This window comes from Capra hircus, chromosome 3 (genome assembly GCF_001704415.2).
Source record: "Capra hircus breed San Clemente chromosome 3, ASM170441v1, whole genome shotgun sequence".
NCBI classification, from domain to species: domain Eukaryota; kingdom Metazoa; phylum Chordata; class Mammalia; order Artiodactyla; family Bovidae; genus Capra; species Capra hircus.
Genome location: NC_030810.1, coordinates 94,388,949 through 94,405,196, shown reverse-complemented (window position 1 = coordinate 94,405,196; position 16,248 = coordinate 94,388,949). Strand labels below are relative to the sequence as shown.

Below are 16,248 nucleotides of genomic sequence, written 5' to 3'. Positions count from 1 at the left end.
GTCCATTCCCTCTGCTCAGAACAGCCTTAGGTGCCAGCTTAATGTCATTTCTTGGAGGTCCTCCCCAATCCAAGGTGCCCACTAATTATACACCTTTTCTTTCTATTATTATGGTCTTTTAAAAAAATTATATACTAATTGCTTATTAGTTGTCTCTTGCTTTCAAGGCCAGAGATGCTCCAAGGAGGCAGAGCTGGCATGTGTCTGGTTCATCTGCACCCTTAGCACCCAGCACACTGCAGGACCACAGAAGATACTATCCTGATATTTGCAGAAGGAGAAAGTAAAAGAGCCTGACCCAGTCTGAGGCCTGCTGCAGATGGTGTTGAAGAAAACCTTTCCAGATTGAGGAACACTTGCTCAAGCTTTGCGACAAGCTCCCTGGCTATTTCAGAGAAGGCAATGGCATCCCACTCCAGTACTCTTGCCTGGAAAATCCAATTTATCCACAACTGCTCAGGGCACATTCAAGTCAATGAAGGATCAGGCAGTAAGAACACATGGGCAGGACTTCAAAGAGTGACTGAGTTCATTCTTCCTGACTGCTAAGGTGAATGACCTTTCTAAAGTTTCTAAGAGGCCTAGAGTTCCTCTCCAGAGTGGTAGAGGAGGAAGAGCATTAGACTAGGAACCAGGAGGTGAACAGTGTTCCTACTTTGCCATCACAGGGCTAGATCACCCTGAAACTCCTAGGGAAGAGTTCAGCTTCCTCATGGGTAAAAGGAGCTGAGCCAGAACAACAGAGATGCGCTTAGCTCTTCCCCTCTATGCTGTTGTGATGTTAGTGGTAACCTGTAGAGGCCCCCACGTGAGGCTGCGTTCCAATCTGAATATGACTGGGCAGGAAGACAGTCACAGAACTGTACCATTTTGAATCAACAGGAATTTAAAATGCACGTACATGAAATGCCTGGTGTTCTGACAACTTGAGAAAGTTATCAGAAATCAGAAAGTTGACAACTTATAGAAAGTTCTTGAATTGCCACATAAAAAACCTAGCCATAGGTTATTTTGAAGAAAAAAAAAATGCAGTGGGAGAGCAGGATTTATGGTCTGTGAGCTGTAGACTAATTCTAATAACATTCTGTACGAGTTTTGGTTTGTGTTATCAAACAAACTCCCTTCCTTACGTGAAACCACCTTAAGAGATTTGAACTATGATTAATGGGCTCACATTAAGAAGGCTTGTGAATCATTAACCGAGTATCAGACAAGTTGTGAAGAACACAGATTATTAAAAATGTGAGGTTTCAACCCATCTGCTAACTGAGGGTGCCAGGGCCTGAAATCTGGCAACATAGGGTACCCTTTAACTCTTAGTAACACCATTCCCTTGGCAGTGACCTCCTTCCTAAGTTCAGTTCAGTCACTCAGTCGTGTCCAACTCTTTGCGACCCCATGAATCGCAGCACACAAGGACTCCCTGTCCATTACCCACTCCCAGAGTTCACTCAAACTCATGTCCATTGAGTCGGTGATGCCATCCAGCCATCTCATCCTCTGTCGTCCCCTTCTCCTCCTGCCCCTAGTCCCTCCCAGCATCAGTCTTTTCCAATGAGTCAACTCTTCACATGAGGTGGCCAAAGTATCGGAGTTTCAGCTTTAGCATCAGTCCTTCCAATGAATACCCAGGACTGATCTCCTTTAGAATGGACTGGTTGGATCTCCTTGCAGTCCAAGGGACTCTCAAGAGTCTTCTCCAACACCGCAGTTCAAAAGCATCTCAGTGTCTTATCTTTTTGCCTTTTCATACTGTTCATGGGGTTCTCAAAGCAAGAATACTGAAGTGGTTTGCCATTCCCTTCTCCAGCTCCCGTGGGAATAGAGTGACTAATGAGGACAGAAGGCTGGTAACAATCAAACCTGGCAGATTGAAGCCTCTCAACAAAGGAAAGCAATTGGCGCTCAGACGTAAGACATTGTTTCAAGGCTCAGGTCTTTGCGGTATTCCCAAAACAAACTGCTCACTTGCCCAGGCCCCATCGCCAGTGTAAACCTGACAGACACTTTCTCCAGGAATCCATGCCAGAAATCTGCCTTGATGTGAGAGGTGGGCCCAAGCCACTCTCTGAAAGCCCACTTCAGTTCTATTCATGAAATGAAACCAGAATTCAAGACTAGAGGGAGAATTTGACCAGCTAACATCTGGTAGCTCCAGCTCTGCCATCAAATGGCTGGACCCACTTGGACAAATACTGCGCTCTCAGGGAAATAGGTGAGGAGTTGAAGTCTTTCTACTAGAATAGAGGTAATCATACTACCTTGGTGCTCTCTCTCTTGTCATCAAAAAGCTCCGTCTTGAAGCATTTGCCATTAAGGGAAACGGAGGCAGACGGTTCTGAGTCGTGGAATTCGGACAAGGTCAAAGCACTGAGCTGCTCCTCCAGGGAGAGGGCCAGACCTTCACTCTTCAGCTCCGTTGGATCTAGGGCCTGAGCAGAATCAGACAGGGGACACAGCAAATGGGCGACTGAGGCAGCAAGCCATGGGACTTGCAAAGTGCTGACTGTTCAACACTGCACATGGCAAAATGTTTTGTAATTTACCATCAGTACCCCCGTGAGTAAACCCAGATTAAAATGAAGTCTTACAAGTTTTTCTCACTAGATCAAAAATAAACCAAAGTGGAACTTTTTAGAAAATTGCCAGATAGACTACAAGATTATGCTATTTGCCCTGGCTAGAAAAATAGTAAATTAAGCTATTGATAATCAAGACATAATTTACAGTACTACCAAAAAAAAAAGACACGTTATTTCAATGCCTCAAAAAAATACTTCAATAAAAACTTTTTAAATAAAAAAAATTTTCAAGTACTAAGTAGTTTTTTTTTTCTGTTTGTAAAAATGATATATGCTTATTATAGAAAATCTGGAAAAGTTCAAAAGAGTATAAAGAAAAGAATCATTGATAACCAAGGAGAAAATAATATAAATTTTAACTGCCAAGGAGGAAAAAAAGTAACACATTTCTCTTTTTTTTCATTGAAAGGGAAAGGGAAAGGGAAGCCACTCAGTGGTGTCCGACTCTTCACGACCCCATGGACCGCAGCCTACCAGGCTCCTCTGTCCATGGGATTTTCCAGGCAAGAGTACTGGAGTGGGGTGCCATCACCTTCTCCGATATCTGTATATATGTCCCTATAAACATACATTATGTACACGTATATACACAATACATGACCATACACATATCTCCCAGTAACAAAGATTCTGTACTTTGATATGACTTTCTTAAAATTACCCCCTTTTCCAAATTGAACCCTTACATTCCATTCTCATAACTCAACATTACAGCAAATCATACTCTAAAGGCTTTAATTTTCAATTAAAAAAAAAAAAAACCTGGGCAAACCAAATTTTATCAAGAAACAAAGGCATATCTCAGGCTAACATTCTTTCACCTTTAAAAAAACTAACAAAAGACCAAAACAGTACTTTAAGACACTACGAAAATTGAACAAGCACTTCTTTATTTTCTTGAAAAGAAGGGGAAGTTCCCTTTCTTAGGGAAACGAGTATAAAATCTACACTGGCTTTCCTCTCATGCATTCGAGGATTAAAGGTTAGATCAGAGACTCAGTAACAGCAAAAAAAAAAAAATCAGACCTAAATCCCCTTCCTCCTAGATCCAAAAAACATACGGCATTTACAAATCATAGAAACCTGTAGGTTTTCAAGGTTATTCTCTGAGCTCTTGGAAAAGGGAAGACAAGACGTGGTGCGGACCCTCTCACATGGAAGGATGTCCCAGCTCGGACGCAGAATGGAGGGCGTCAGCTCGTCTACTGACTCCCAGGCCCTCATCTCTAGTCGTCAATCGGGTACCCAGTTGGGGCTTTGCAGCTGTGCTGTGCGCATGTGCGCATCCATTTTTGGCTCTGCACACCAGGCCACCCTGCCTTCCCCGGCGCCCACTCGCGCTCCATCATAAGTTCTCCTTCAGGAGGCTGAGCTTCCGCAGGGCCTCCCGGCGGGCCTCCTCCATGGAGCCCCGGCCCTAGAACTGGACAGCGATACCTTGGGGTCTGAACCCCACAGCCCTGGGGAGCAACCCTGACCGCTTCCTGGCAGCCTGTAGTTAATTTACAAAGTTCTGTTATTTACAAAGTTTTGAGCATACAGCAAAGTGATTCAGTTTTATATACATATACATTCGTTTTCAGGTTCCTTTCCATTATAGGATATTATAAGATACTGGGTTTAGTTCCCTGTGCTATAGAGTAGGTCCTTGTTGTTACCTATTCAATGTATAGCACTATGAATATGTTAACCTCAGACTCCTAATTTATTCTCCCTCCTAGCCCTCTGCTATCCCCTTTGGTAACTGTAAGTTTGTTTTCTATGTCTGTGAGACTATTCCTGCTTTGTAAATAAGTTCATCCATATCATCTTTTTGGATTGCAGTTGTCTTTCTCTTACTTAATATGAACTCTCTAGGTCCATTCATGTTGCTGCAAATGGCATTATTTCATTCTTTTGACTAATATTTCATTGTATGTATGTATGCATATCTGTATATATATATATATATGTATACATACCACATCTTTTTTCTCCAATATTCTGTTGATGGACATTTAGGTTGCCTCTATACCTTGGCTACTGTAAATAGTGTTGCTATGAACACTGGGGTGCATGTACGTTTTTGAAGTAGTTTTCTCTGGCATGTGCCCAGGAGTACAATTGCTGGATGGTGTGGTAACTGAACTGAACTGAAGGAACCTCCATGCTATGTTCCATAGTGGCCGCACCGATTTACATTCTCACCAACAGGGTAGAATGGTTCCTTTCTCTCCACACCATCTCCAGCATTATTTGTAGACTTTTTAATGATAGCCACTCTGATCCCTATAAGGCGGTACCTCATTGTGGTTTTGATTTGCATTTCTCTAATAATTAGAATATTGAGCATCTTTCAGTGCATCTGTTGGTCATCTGTATGTCTTCTTTGGAGAAATGTCTATGTGGATCTTCTGCCCATTTTTTGACTGGATTGTTTGGCTTTTTGATATTACCTTATGAGTTATTTGTGTATTTTGGAAATTAATCCCTAGTCAGTGGCATTGTTTGCAAATATTTTGTCCCAGTCCATAGGTTGTCTTTTCATTTTGTTTACGGTTTCTTTTGCTTTGCAAAACCTTTTAAGTTTAATTAGGTCCCATTTGTTTCTTTTTGTTCTTATTTCCATTACTCTAGAGAACAAATTCAAAAACATATTATTCCAATTTATGTCAGAGTGTTCTGCCTGTAACATATTCTTAATTATGAATGTGTGTCTATCCATTGTACAGACAACTTTTCCAATTGTATAAATACTTGAGTTTTCATAACTAGACTCATTAGCTTTATGACACCCTAAAATTCCAAGGTATTCACAAATGGTTTCCTTTTTAATGAGGTACTATTTTCTATTCTAAAATAAAGCTATTTTAAAAAATAAAACAAATAATAAAAACTGTTCTCAACATCATGGGAATTATCTCAAGATCACTAACGCTTAAAATACAGTAAAATAAGCAGTCTCCTCTTTGCTGCCCCACCAACATACAAAATACCCTCAAATCCCATCTTGCTTGAGCCCAGCTACAGGACACTGAGGCGGCCTTCTCCGCAGCCCCTCAGGGCCCCACACAGGCCCTCTGCTTACCGACTTCAGCAGAGACAGGTGGCAGCAGCACTGGCGGAGCCTCAGCAGCTGTGACAGTATGTGGACGGTGCTGGAGGTCGCCCAGGTGGCTGCCATGGAGGGCCCAGGCCCGCTGGACCCAAACTCCTGGGCCACTTCCGAGAAGGAAAACAGACACAGCAAATAGTACAATGTTTAAAACAGAAACATGGGGAAAAACCCTGAACTAAATGAGGAGATTTGAAACCTTCTTTGATCCGAGGTTCAATAACACAGTTGTAACTCACTTCTCTACTAATGAAGAAAAACGAAATACTCATTTTCTCTACAGACCTATTGTATCTGCATTTTAATAAAACAGATTTCGGAAATAACTAAAAACAAGCTTACATCACCAGGTCTGGTGCTTGCAGATTATATTTTACTTTAGTTTGAGGTTCCAAGCTGAGGTCAAGTCTCTGCTATCAAGAATTCATGACCACCACCCCCCCGCCCCACCCATGTCTGTAAGTTCACCAAATCTGCATCCACATTTTCATGAGTCTCTATGTAGAAGTGTCCCACTGCTCACCTCTATCGAATGGGTTGTCAGGGCTTCTTCCAGACTGGTTGCTCCCACTTTCATGTCTTTTTAGATAGTACTGCAGAGCCAACCTGCCTCATCAAGAAACAAAATGCACATATAACGGTCACTAAGACCAAACAGGTTTACCATGGTCACTGCTGAACTGTGATAGTGGTAGGACCTTGAAAAATTGTAAAAGTGGACTTGTTGGACCTCCCTGGTAGTCCAGTGGTTAAGGACACACCTGCCAATGCAGGGGACACGGGTTCAGTCCCTGCTCTGGGAAGATCCCACATGCAGCGCGGCAACCAAGCCTGTGTGCCCCAACTACTGGGCCGGCATGCTTTAGCCCGTGAGCCCGTGCTCTGCAACAGAGACGCCACCGAAATGAGAAGCCAGTGCACCGCAAGGAAGAGCAGCTCCCGACTGCTCCAATTAGAGAAAGCCTACGTTCAACAACAAAGACCCACCACAGCCGAAAATAAGTTAACTTAAAAAGCAGTGGAAAAGTGGACTTGTTAAATGAAGGCAGGCTCACAGCAAGCATTGGCCAAAGGTAATAAAAATAATTACTTTAAAAGCTAAGCCATTTAAAAATGAGTAATAAATATTAACAAGCTTATTGATACTATAAAATATTAGTATTATATTCTATATCAATTTAATGTTAAATATGTAACAGTAATACATTATTAATTAGTTAAAATTACTATTAAAATGTTTATTAATAAATATAAGATCTACAAAGAGAAAAAACTTAATCACTTTGGAAGGTTTACTGAACAGCTTCTTAAAAGCTCTGGTGGGAGGCTGGATAACAGGTCAAAGGTCAAAGAGATGTACTATGTTGGCCAATACTTTCCTAATACAGCCCCACAATGACCAGAAAGACCTGGTGACAGTGTGCACACCCTAGACCTTCCATGCAAGACAGCCAGTGAACAGGTTCACAGTGTATATGAGACAAAGGTGAGCTGCGGGCGAGGTGAGAGAACAAGGGAGCTTTTTTAAAAAGGAACACAGATATTCAGCTTGTCAACAATACCGTAATTGCAGTTAGAAGAACCTTGATTCAATCCCAAGCAAGAACAAGAATACAACAACAGCTGTGAGAAGGTGCTTCTTCACAGCACATACCTCGATCTTGCAAAAAGGACACTATAAACAGTCTCTTCATCTTCAGAGAGTTTTAAATGGTGCAACTGAAATTTACGCTGGGGCAGCACCACCTGGAAGAGTAAAAGACAAAAGTAGCTGCAATGAAGTTCTACAAATTAACTGAATATTACAGAGCACGTCCCCCAGAGCTCACAATGGAAATCTAGTCAACCCTTGGACAGCAGCTCCCGCCCTCCCCTGAAAACAGAATGGCTCTGCTGCTGCTGCTGCTAAGTCACTTCAGTCATGTCCGACTCTGTGTGACCCCATAGATGGCAGTCCACCAGGCTCCGCCGTCCCTGGGATTCTCCAGGCAAGAACACTGGAGTGGGTTGCCATTTCCTTCTCCAATGCATGAAAGTGAGAAGTGAAAGTGAAGTCTCTCAGTTGCGACCCCATGGACTGCAGCCCACCAGGCTCCTCCGTCCATGGGATTTTCCAGGCAAGAGTACTAACACACCACAAAACAGGCCAGCTATGACCCCGGGGGCAGGACAGCAACGCAAGGGCCTCTGTGTAGGAACATGGGAGACTCAGAAGCTCCTGAAGCAAAGGCCATGGCAGTGCAAGCAGTCAGGCCGTGGTCCCCTCCTTCCTGACCACCCCCCACATCCACCCAGGGACAAGTGTCAATGGGATTACCAAGGGCTTGCCGGTGGAGTCCAGCTGGTCCTTTGTTCTCCTCAGCAAAAGGCTCCTGGTTAAGATATTTAACCGTTCTCCTCCTTTCTTTGAGCCATTGTCTACTTGACTCTTCCACAGATTAAACTCATCAAATGGAGAACAACGGAGAAATCTTTTTCATTAGAGAACAGAAAAGAAGCATGGGAGGATGGAGGAGAGAGTCAAAGACAGACATAAGATGAAAAGCAAATTAGGTTTTACATGTCATCCCAATCAATGTTAAAAGTCAATTTCATAGCAAAGCTCTGCTAGACAGAGCAATACGATCCAAGTCAATAACCACATCATAAAACCACATTATGAAAATGTGCCCTTTCCCATTAAATTGTCTATATCATCACAATAGGACATATAACCAATAGCTAGAATTCATTCCTAAAGGTTCAAAGGCTAATACAGAAATTCTATATCCTCTCATGAGCTGACTTAAATAAAAGCAAATATTTAAAAATCAGCATTCTTTTCTGTTTGCTTGAAATAAACTGTAGCCCTGACCTCAGGCCACATGTTTTCAAGCAAAAGTAGCACAAAACGTTACTAGGACCGAAGAAAGTGACTTCCATTTCCTTTAATTTAACTGGCCCTGTATTCTTCCACATAGAAGGACTGCGTGTCATGAAAGTCCTGTATCAGCCAGTCAATCAACAGGTTATACTCTCACAGATATTGATTCCCTTGTCCTTTACATGGTGACAGATTTCTCACCTGCTGCACACGCTAACCTGGTGTGCACACGGCTGAGATGAGACATGAAATAATCAGGAAGGGTTACTGACAGGGCTCACATCTACCTCATCTCAAAGAGTCTACTCACTTCAGCAGTGAATACATGTCCAACAAGTTGTTCTGAATGGGGGTTCCTGTGACAGCCCAACGGGCTTGGGCCTGGAGCTTACACACGGCCATGGAAGTCTGTACCCGGGGATTCTTAACATTGTGAGCTTCATCCAATATGATTCGAGCCCACACTACTCGAAGCAAAGGTGATGACGTACTCTGGAAGAAACACAAGTGAAATCTAGCAAAAATACAGGAAAACGCTGTGTGTCTTCCAGGAATAAGGGGAAATAAGCAAACTTCAAAGACTCACTCTTATCTTCAAGTTCCAGGTACACATTGAAATAAGGATTAAGCTTAAGAAACCAAGAGCAGAAATTCAATGAGTACAAATAAACAAGCCACCTGACATCCCCATTGTTGAGCATAAGATGTTTAAGGGTAAAATGTTTCCTAATTTTAGTTTTCTGTATTCTTTCAACCCACTTTCGAGCAATGGCCACAGGTAAGGGATACTCTAGCTGTTGAGGCTGCAAAGTCATTCAATCAATAAAATATTCACTCACTTTCCCTAAATTTACAATAGTTCACTAAAAATTTACTGAAAGTCTACTTGTTTTCTTTTCTGGCCGTACCACATAGCATGAGTGGTCTCAGTTCCCCAATCAGAGATCAAACCCATGCCCCCTGCAGTGGAAGCGTGGAGTCTTAACCCCTGGGTCACCAGGAAAACTCCCTAAAAGTCTCCTTTTACATGTAAGATACTAAGCCAGACACAAAGATCATTTCCTCTCTTCAAGGAGCTCACAATCTAGCGGGGCAGAAAAAATAAAACAAGCATAAAGATCATTATATACAATGTATATACAGCAAGTCCTATAGATGATTTAATACAGAACAGCAGGAATCTAGTAGGGTCTTGCTCACTGCTGTTTACCTGAAAATAGCATCTGGCACATGGTAGATACTCAGTATTTGCAGAATGAATGGAGTGTCAAGGTATAAGCCAGCAGTAGGTGCCAGGAGATGCATTTGAGCACAGAGGACAGCAAAGCACTCCATTCAGAGGGAGAACGGCTCAACAGCACAACAGAGTATGGAGGGAAGTACAGCCCTTGGTACAGCTGAGCATGGGGTGCCCCTGCTCAGGGAGGCGGGCAGGTATTGGATAAGGGACACTCAGGAAGGGCAAGACTGTACAAGGCGTAAAAAATCATTTAAAGGAATGAAGGTTTTAACCTGAAAGCTAAGAGAAACCATTGAGGAATCTGAAAAGTTAATCATCTGCAAGAAGGCAGAGCTGGTCATGAGATGGGCAAGCACTCTAGTCAGTTCAGTCACTCAGTCCTGTCCGACTCTTTGTGACCCCATGGACTGCAGCACACCAGTTCCCTGTCCATCACCAACTCCCAGAGTTTACTCATTCATGTCCATCAAGTCGGTGATGGCATCCAACCATCTCATCCTCTGTCATCCCCTTCTCCTCCCGCCTTCAATCCTTCCCAGGATCAGGGTCCTTTCAAATGAGGCAGTTCTTCACATTAGGTGGCCAAAGGATTGGAGTTTCAGCTTCAGCATTAGTCCTTCCAATGAATATTTAGGACTGATCTCCTTTAGGATGGACTAGTTGGATCTCCTTGCAGTCCAAGGGACTCTTAAAAGTCTTCTCCAACACCACAGTTCAAAAGCATCAGTTCTTTGCCGCTCAACTTTCTTTATAGTCCAACTCTCACATCCATACGTGATTACTGGAAAAACCACAGCTTTGAGTAGACAGACCTTTGTTGGCAAAGTAATGTCTCTGCTTTTGAATATGCTGTCTAGGTTGGTCACAGCTTTTCTTCCAAGGAGTAAGCATCTTTTAATTTCATGGCTGCAGTCACCATCTGCAGTGATTTTGGAGCCCCCCAAATAAAGTCTCTCACTGTTTCCACTGTTTCCCCATCTATTTGCCATGACGGGATGGGACCAGATGCCATGATCTTAGTTTTCTAAATGTTGAGTTTTAAGCCAACATTTTCACTCTCCTCTTTCACTTTCATCAAGAGATTCTTTAGTTCTTCTTCGCTTTCTGCCATAAGGGTAGTGTCATCTGCATACCTGAGGTTACTGGTATTTCTCCCGGCAATCTTGATTCCAGCTTATGCTTCACCCAGCTCAGCATTTCACATGATGTACTCTACATATATGTTAAATAAGCAGGGTGACAATATACAGCCTTGACATACTTCTTTCCCAATTTGGAACCAATCTGTTGTTCCATGTCTGGTTCTAACTGTTGCTTCTTGACAGGCATACAGATTTCTCAGGAGGCAGGTCAGGTGGTCTGGTATTCCCATCTCTCAAAGAATTTTATAGTTTGTTGTGATCCACACAGTCAAAGGCTTTGGTGTAGTCAATTTAGCAGAAGAGATGTTTTTCTGGAACTCTCTTGCTTTTTCAATGATCCAACGGGTGTTGGCAATTTGATCTCTGGTTCCTCTGCCTTTTCTAAATACAGCTTGAATGTCTGGAAGTTTATGGTTCAAGTAGTGTTAAAGCCTGGCTTGGAGGATTTTGAGCATTACTTTTGCTAGTGTGTGAGATGAGTGCAATTGTGTGGTAGTCTGAGCATTCTTTGGCATTGCCTTTCTTTGGGACTGGAATGAAAACTGACCTTTTCCAGTCCTGTGGCCACTCCTGTGTTTTCCAAATCTGCTGGCATATTGAATGCAGCACTTTCACAGCATCATCTTTTAGGATTTGAAATAGCTCAACCGGAATTCCATCACCTCCACTAGCTTTGTTCGTAGCGATGTTTCCTAAGGCCCACTTGACTTTGCATTCCAGGATGTCTGGCTCTAGATGAGTGATCACACCATCATGGTTATCTGAGTCATGAAGATCTTTTTTGTATAGTTCTTCTGTGTATTCTTGCCACCTCTTCTCAATATCTTCTGCTTCTGTTAGGTCTATACTATTTCTGTCCTTTATTGTACCCATCCTTGTATGAAATATTCCCTTGGTATCGCTAATTTTCTTGAAGAGATCTTTAGTCTTTCCCATTCTATTGTTTTTCTCTATTTCTTTGCCTTGATCACTGAGGAAGGCTTTCTTATCTCTCCTTGCTGTTCTTTGGAATTCTGCATTCAAATGGGTATATCTTTCCTTTTCTCCTTTGCCTTTTGCTTCTCTTCTTTTCTCAGCTATTTGTAAGGACTCCTCAGACAACCATTTTGCTTTTTGTGTTTCTTTTTCTTGAGGATGGTCTTGATCACTGCCTCCTGTACAGTGTCTCGGACCTCCATCCATAGATCTTCAGGCACTCTGTCTATCAGATCTAATCCCTTGAATCTATTTCTCACTTGCACTGTATAATCGTAAGGGATTTGATTTAGGTCATACTTGAATGGTCTAGTGGTTTTCCCTACTTTCTTCAATTTAAGTCTGAATTTGGCAATAAGGAGTCTTGTTTTTGCTGACTGTAGACAGCTTCTGTATCTTTGGCTGCAAAAACTATAATCAATCTGATTTCGGTATTGACCATCTGGTGATGTCCATATGTAGAGTCGTCTCTTGTGTTGTTGGAAGAGGGTGTTTGCTATGACCAGTGCGTTCTCTTAGCAAAACTCCGTTAGTCTTTGCCTTGCTTCATTCCGTATTCCATGGCCAAATTTGCCTGTTACTCCAGGTGTCTCTTGACTTCCTAGATTTGCATTCCAGTCCCCTATAATGGAAAGGGCATCTTTTTTGGGTGTCAGTTCTAGAAGGTCTTGTAGGTCTTCATAGAACCGTTCAACTTCAACTTATTCAGCATTACCAGTTGGGGCATAGACTTCGATTATGTGATATTGAATGGTTTGCCTTGGAAACAGAGATCATTCTGTCATTTTTGAGACTGCACCCAAGTACTGCATTTCAGACTCCTCTGTTGACTATGAGGGCTACTCCATTTCTTCTAAGGGATTCTTGCCCATAGCAGTAGATATAATGGTCACCTGAGTTAAATTCACCCATTCCAGTGCATTTTGGTGCACTGATTCCTAGAATGTTGACATTCCCATCTGCCATCTCCTGTTTGAGACGAGCCCTGCCGTGTGGCCATGAGCCATGCCGTGCAGTGCTATACCGTGTAGGGCCATGCCCTGTGGGGCCACCCAAGATGGGAGGGTCATGGTGGAGAGGTCTGACACAATGTGGTCCACTGGAGAAGGGAATGGCAAACCACTTCAGTATTCTTGCCTTGAGAACCCCACAAACAGCATGAAAAGGCAAAAAGACAGGACACTGAAAGATGAACTCCCCAGGTTGGTAGGTGCCCAATATGCTACTGGAGATCAGTGGAGAAATAACTCCAGAAAGAATGAAGGGATGGAGCCAAAGCAAAAACAACACCCAGTTGTGGATGTGACTGGTTATGGAAGTAAAGTCCCATGCTGCAAAGAGCAATATTGCATAGGAACCTGGAATGTTAGGTCCATGAATCAAGCACTCTAGAGATCACCCGAAATACAAGCAGCTGTGAATATTCTATTGCACTAAGAATAAAAGTGTGTGCAAAACAGTAGGTTTTGGAACAACACTGCATTTCCAGGGGGGGAAAGCCCATAAGAGTTATGCAATAAAGCCCCTACATAACTGAGACTAGGCTGGACACAGCAACATTCAGGCTTTTTCCCCTGGTTATTGTTTAGCCTCTGGCCCATTGTAGCCTTTTTCTTTGCAACCCCTTTTCCTGGGAGGTGGAGTAAAGGCAGGGAATAATGCCTTAATATCAAAATACTAGTCCTGACACTGAATACAAAACACATCCTGAGAGTACACCCCAGACTCTCAAACAAACACTGCAACAAGTGAAGCTTCCCTATATTTACACCATGATCAGCACAACTGCAATGTAGTCATTATTTCTAAAAAACAGCAAATTGCATCTCCACCTTCAGCACTGAGGAGGACGCCTACAGTAAAAGTGAAGGGACAGAGGAAAGAACTCTGTTTCCACAGAAGAAGCAGTATGAATGCTCACGACCCCAGTAGAGGGGACCTTTCCATCTCTGATGCTGTGAAAAGACTCCTGTTAAACAATCTGCAGTCCTGACCCTACTTCCCCAGCAGGGTCCACGCCTCACCTCCACACTGGGGTTTGCACCCGGGATTTTTTCGTCTTGTTTTGCTGTGGGAATCTCCTTGGCCAGGAGGCTGTAGGTGGTGATCACGATGTCATATGTGGAGAGGCTGCAGATATAAAACAAAGCAAATGGTAAACCATCCAGCATGATTCTGACAAAGTGAGACAGAGCTGATTTCCTTCACAAAAATCCCTCCAGCAGAACTCATTAATTTGTGTCAATTCACACACACACACACACCCTGAAGAGGTAAATTTTACACACTTGACTTCCTTATCACTTACCACTGGTCATTTTTACAGACTACTCACTGTAACTAGAAGAGCCCCCCTCTTCCCAGCCAAGTCACAAAGGATCATCTCTGGCTGAGGTCAAATTAAGCTTGATGAGATCTGACAAGAACAGAAAGTTGGGCAGGATTGGAATTTAATATTTAATTTGACACAGATGATCCTAAAGTCCCAAGGAAGTAAGAAAACTCTGAAGTACTGTTCATCTTATATCAATGGTGCTTCCTCCTCATTGTTCTGTAATGGATTCGTGAAAACCCATTCATCTAGCTTTGACATTCGGGCACAAAAATACACGCTGTACACTTTCAGCTCACCTCGCCTATACTCTTTACATGTAAAGATTCTTAACGAAAAGCACAAATCTTTCTCCAAGGAAGCTTAATATTGTGTACCTGAGAGAACTTCAGTAACACTTTCGATAAAGATGACACGCGAATTTGGACAGGCAGTGATGCCTACTTGTTGCCTTAGATGATTCCCATCAGTCAGCTAGTGTATTCAGGACACCAAACCCAGTACAATCAAAATGCAAATCATATAAGATGGAACTGACTTCTAAACAAAAATCTATAGTACTCCATGCTACAGAAGGCGTGCAGGATGGCCACTACTGCCTTGATTCCTTTCGTCTGCTGAAATGACTACTAGTCATGAGGGCTGGTGTGCCCTTAGGACTTAGGATCACCATTCTGGCAACTCACCCCCGAGAGACTACTGTGTTGTTCTTTAAGAGATAAAATATCCAGTATCAGAGGTTGGGGAGAGAGATTACTCAGATGGAAAAACAACTCAGTTCTTGACTAGATCAGCAAGTATTCAATCCAGACCATCATATCATAATTAAGAACAAAAAACAGGTCCTTTAAAACCAAAAGACAAAGAATAGGACTACAATCACCATCTCGGGAAACATTTTCTTTCCTCCTTCCTGGTAATCCCACTTTAGGAATTCAGTTAGGTTTAATCCTAAACTTTTGAATCTAAACTTCTTAGATGGTTCACATATGAAAAATACAGCCATAACCATTTAACTAGCATATATCAACTAATCATTAATATTACATCAAGATGCTCTGTTAAGACTGAGTTGGTTCCATTTACACTAACAGAAAAAGAATGTGAGTTTGGAATCAGATATTCAATCATGAAATAATTGTGACATATTCCTTTTACCAGGGGAACTCCGCTACTGCCTAGCTGACGATTCAGGCACCTCAGGCTAACTTGCACGGCAGCTTGGCGATGGGATATAGCTCAGAACACCAGTCCCTCTCAAGATGCATCCCTCAGCACAGGTGAAGGCTGTTTGGTGATGACAGTGCCCGTGGTCTTCACAAATACCATGAGCCTTGATTAAATGAAATACCAGAGAGCACACAAAGGTCAACGTGACCCTTCAGCCGAGACGCCGATACCTCATACTGATGGCAACATTTCTGCACTTACACTTTTGCATGTTGATTCCGGTTTGGCCCGTGATAGAGACAGACTCGTAATCTGTTGCGGCTCACATGTTTCTCCACCTCATTTTTCCAATGATGGATCAGAGAAGCAGGACAGATGATTAGTGTTCCATGAGAAGTGGACTCAGAGGAGTCTTGAGAGGGGGGAAAAAAATCAACACCTAGTTAGACTCATTAAATAGCTTTAACTTCTTCAAGGCATTACCTCTTTTCCTTGACTGATGTCTATTCATTTAATCAATATTTTTAACAACTGTTGCTCTTATTTCTACATATAGCTTATACCTTGGAGATACTGCAGGCTGGGATCCAGACCACAGCAATAAAGTAAATATCACAATAAAGAGAGTCACACAAAACCTTGCAGTTTCCCAGTGCATACGAAAATTTATGTTTGCACTACATTATAGTCTATTAAGTGTTCAATAGTATAATACTTTTTAAAAAGTTGCATAGTTTAATTTAAAAATACATATTTATTGCTAGACAGTGCTAACATCATTTGTAATCTTTTTACTGATGGAGGGTTTGAAGTATTCCAACAATTACCAAAATGTGACATGGAGACATGA

The 16,248-nt window shown here is 42.4% G+C and overlaps 1 protein-coding gene across 2 annotated transcripts in view; it reads right to left on the bottom strand.

Annotated features, from left to right (window-relative positions):
* The window catches only part of TTF2 (transcription termination factor 2), a 50,660-nt gene that overhangs the window by 8,647 nt on the left and 25,765 nt on the right, over positions 1–16,248 (bottom strand). For both annotated transcript variants that reach the window (XM_005677808.3, XM_018045970.1), the window contains 8 exons: positions 15,660–15,810; positions 13,921–14,026; positions 8,850–9,031; positions 7,994–8,147; positions 7,331–7,422; positions 6,200–6,282; positions 5,650–5,783; positions 2,262–2,432 (listed from right to left, as the gene is read on the bottom strand). In XM_005677808.3, the coding sequence (XP_005677865.2) occupies positions 2,262–2,432; positions 5,650–5,783; positions 6,200–6,282; positions 7,331–7,422; positions 7,994–8,147; positions 8,850–9,031; positions 13,921–14,026; positions 15,660–15,810 (1,073 nt within the window). The remainder of the gene's footprint in view (positions 1–2,261; positions 2,433–5,649; positions 5,784–6,199; positions 6,283–7,330; positions 7,423–7,993; positions 8,148–8,849; positions 9,032–13,920; positions 14,027–15,659; positions 15,811–16,248) is intronic.